This window comes from Sinocyclocheilus anshuiensis, unplaced genomic scaffold (assembly GCF_001515605.1).
Source record: "Sinocyclocheilus anshuiensis isolate Anshui unplaced genomic scaffold, SAMN03320099.WGS_v1.1 scaffold75, whole genome shotgun sequence".
Classification (NCBI taxonomy): Eukaryota; Metazoa; Chordata; class Actinopteri; order Cypriniformes; family Cyprinidae; genus Sinocyclocheilus; species Sinocyclocheilus anshuiensis.
In genome coordinates, this window is record NW_015549634.1 from 1,119,762 (window position 1) to 1,122,047 (window position 2,286).

Sequence of the window (2,286 nt, forward strand, 5' to 3'; positions counted from 1 at the left end):
CCTTCCCTTCGCGAACCCCGCAGCACGACGAGGACACCAGATCCCCTGTTTATTTTGGACACTTTGTTTATTTTCTGTTAATAAAAGTCTCTCCGAGACCCACTGTGTCTTGACGTTTGCTCCTCCCGCGACAACACCCATTAACGTAAACTACGCCAGAGCGCCATCAGCGTCATGATGAGGAAATGACATCACTGATGGGATGCATGTCTCACTGTCTCTCAGGAACAGCACAGAGATGATGACCACAGTCTCGCTGCAGATCGTGGGGATCATTGAGCCCATTATCCAGCATGCTGATTGGTTCTTCCCCGAAGGTGAGAGTGCTTATCATCATCAAATAAAATTACAACCATAAAAAACATTTTCTTACTTTAAACTTAAATAAGACATAAAAAAAAAACTTTTAGTTCAGCTAGCCAAGGTATTTAGTAAAATGACTAAATTTAAATAAATAAAAAATAATAAATAGCTATAAAGACATTTAAAAAAACAAACACAACAAAATTACTAACATTTTAACTGAAATTAAAGTGAAAATATGAAAATAATATCTTGTTTAGAAATACGGAGGTTAATTTGCGAGAAAAAGAGCATATTCAAACATACTTTGCTTTTGTTTACATTTGTTTATATATACATCATATAATTCTATTTTTTTTTTATTTAATATTTTACATTTTTATGTAGCTTATATATATTGTTAGTATCAATCATTAATACTGTTTCATTATTATAATTAATATACTTGCATATAATTATACATTTATATCTTAGTTTGTATCAATGTGTATATCTAAAATTTTTACTCATTTATCAGTACATTTAGTTTTGTTTAGTTTTTTAGAAGTACAATCTAATTTGCATTTGTTGTCAAAGATTTCACACTGTCCATGAGATCTTTTTTTAGTAAGTGTTTTATTTTGATTGTTGCTATTTTTAAATTAGTTATTTTAATTTTATGATTTATTTTAATGATTTAATTAAATTTTAGCTTTGCATTAAACTCACGATCCCCATTTGGGAAACCTTGACGCAATGCAATGTTTAATGCATTTCACGTTTAATATATATTTGTATTTTTATGTCAATATGGTACAAGATATTATTATTCAAATCAATGTAATGAGTTAGATCAAAAGTAATCTAAAAGTAATTCAATTACATTACCTAAAATGTGTAATGTAACGGATTACGTTACTAACTACAATTTTTGTCATGTAATTTGTAATCCGTAACGGATTACATTTTCTAAGTAATCTACCCTGTACTGACAATTCTGATCTATTTAAAGGGTTATGAAACCCTAAAACACATTTTTTGAGATGTTAACATGTATATACAGGTTGCACAACAGTTTTATTTGTCAAATAAAAGATGCGCAAATAAGGGCACTGATACAGCGGTACGTCTGATCATGAACATGATGACACAATGGATTATTGTGATACACAGCAAACAATAGCTATATTTCCATCCACCTATTTTTATGCACATTTTGGAATATCGCATAAAAACACGCTGGATGGAAACACCAATATGCGCATAAATTCTAAAAATGCGCATAAAAACGTTATATCCGATAAGAAAAAATGCGCATAAACTACGATGGAAACACATTTACCGAATAAATTCCTCCATGCGCATCGAAAAAGTCATGTGACTTTGCGCTATGAGACGGGATAACTTAACTAACCAGCGGACCGATCTCGTTCACAGCATCTGAAATATTGTTATGATCGTTCTGAAAGGCCTGAGCAAAGTCTGTCGTCAAAGTATTTCTGTATAATTGTCTTTAACGACTGCGTTCCCAAACAGCAGCATCTGCTCCGAAAGCATTGACAGCATTAACTGTGTTTCGTCTCGCTCGCTCTGAAGCGCACGCAAGTGATTTATTATATACAAAAATCATTATATTCTCCTAGTTTTCTTAGCGTGCCACAGTTTATCAGGAAGCGATGATTTTGTTCTCTTTGACTCGTTCGATGGAAACGGTGCTTTATTCGCAAATGTTTTATGCGATATTCCAGTTTTGCGCGTAAATTTAATTCCAATCTTTGGATGGAAACATAGCTATTGATATACACCGAAAATTCAAAGAAGAGCGAACGAAAAGTAACTATGCTTTTATTCCTTATATAATATTATTAGAACTATTAAATGTTCTTCTTCATTTTTCATGTAGACCGGTATGTCTGCTTATTTATTTAAAATAATAATTTATCAAAACATTAAAGCAATAAGCCCCGTGAAGCCGTGGTTTACAGTGAATTTATAACAGCTAAG

At 32.1% G+C, this 2,286-nt stretch overlaps 1 protein-coding gene across 1 annotated transcript in view; it reads left to right on the forward strand.

Moving 5' to 3' along the window:
* LOC107659658 (rho GTPase-activating protein 44-like) overlaps positions 1-2,286 on the forward strand; it is a 38,339-nt gene that overhangs the window by 23,704 nt on the left and 12,349 nt on the right. Inside the window, exon 14 of the mRNA XM_016448669.1 lies at positions 183-317. Within this exon, the coding sequence (XP_016304155.1) occupies positions 183-317 (135 nt within the window). The remainder of the gene's footprint in view (positions 1-182; positions 318-2,286) is intronic.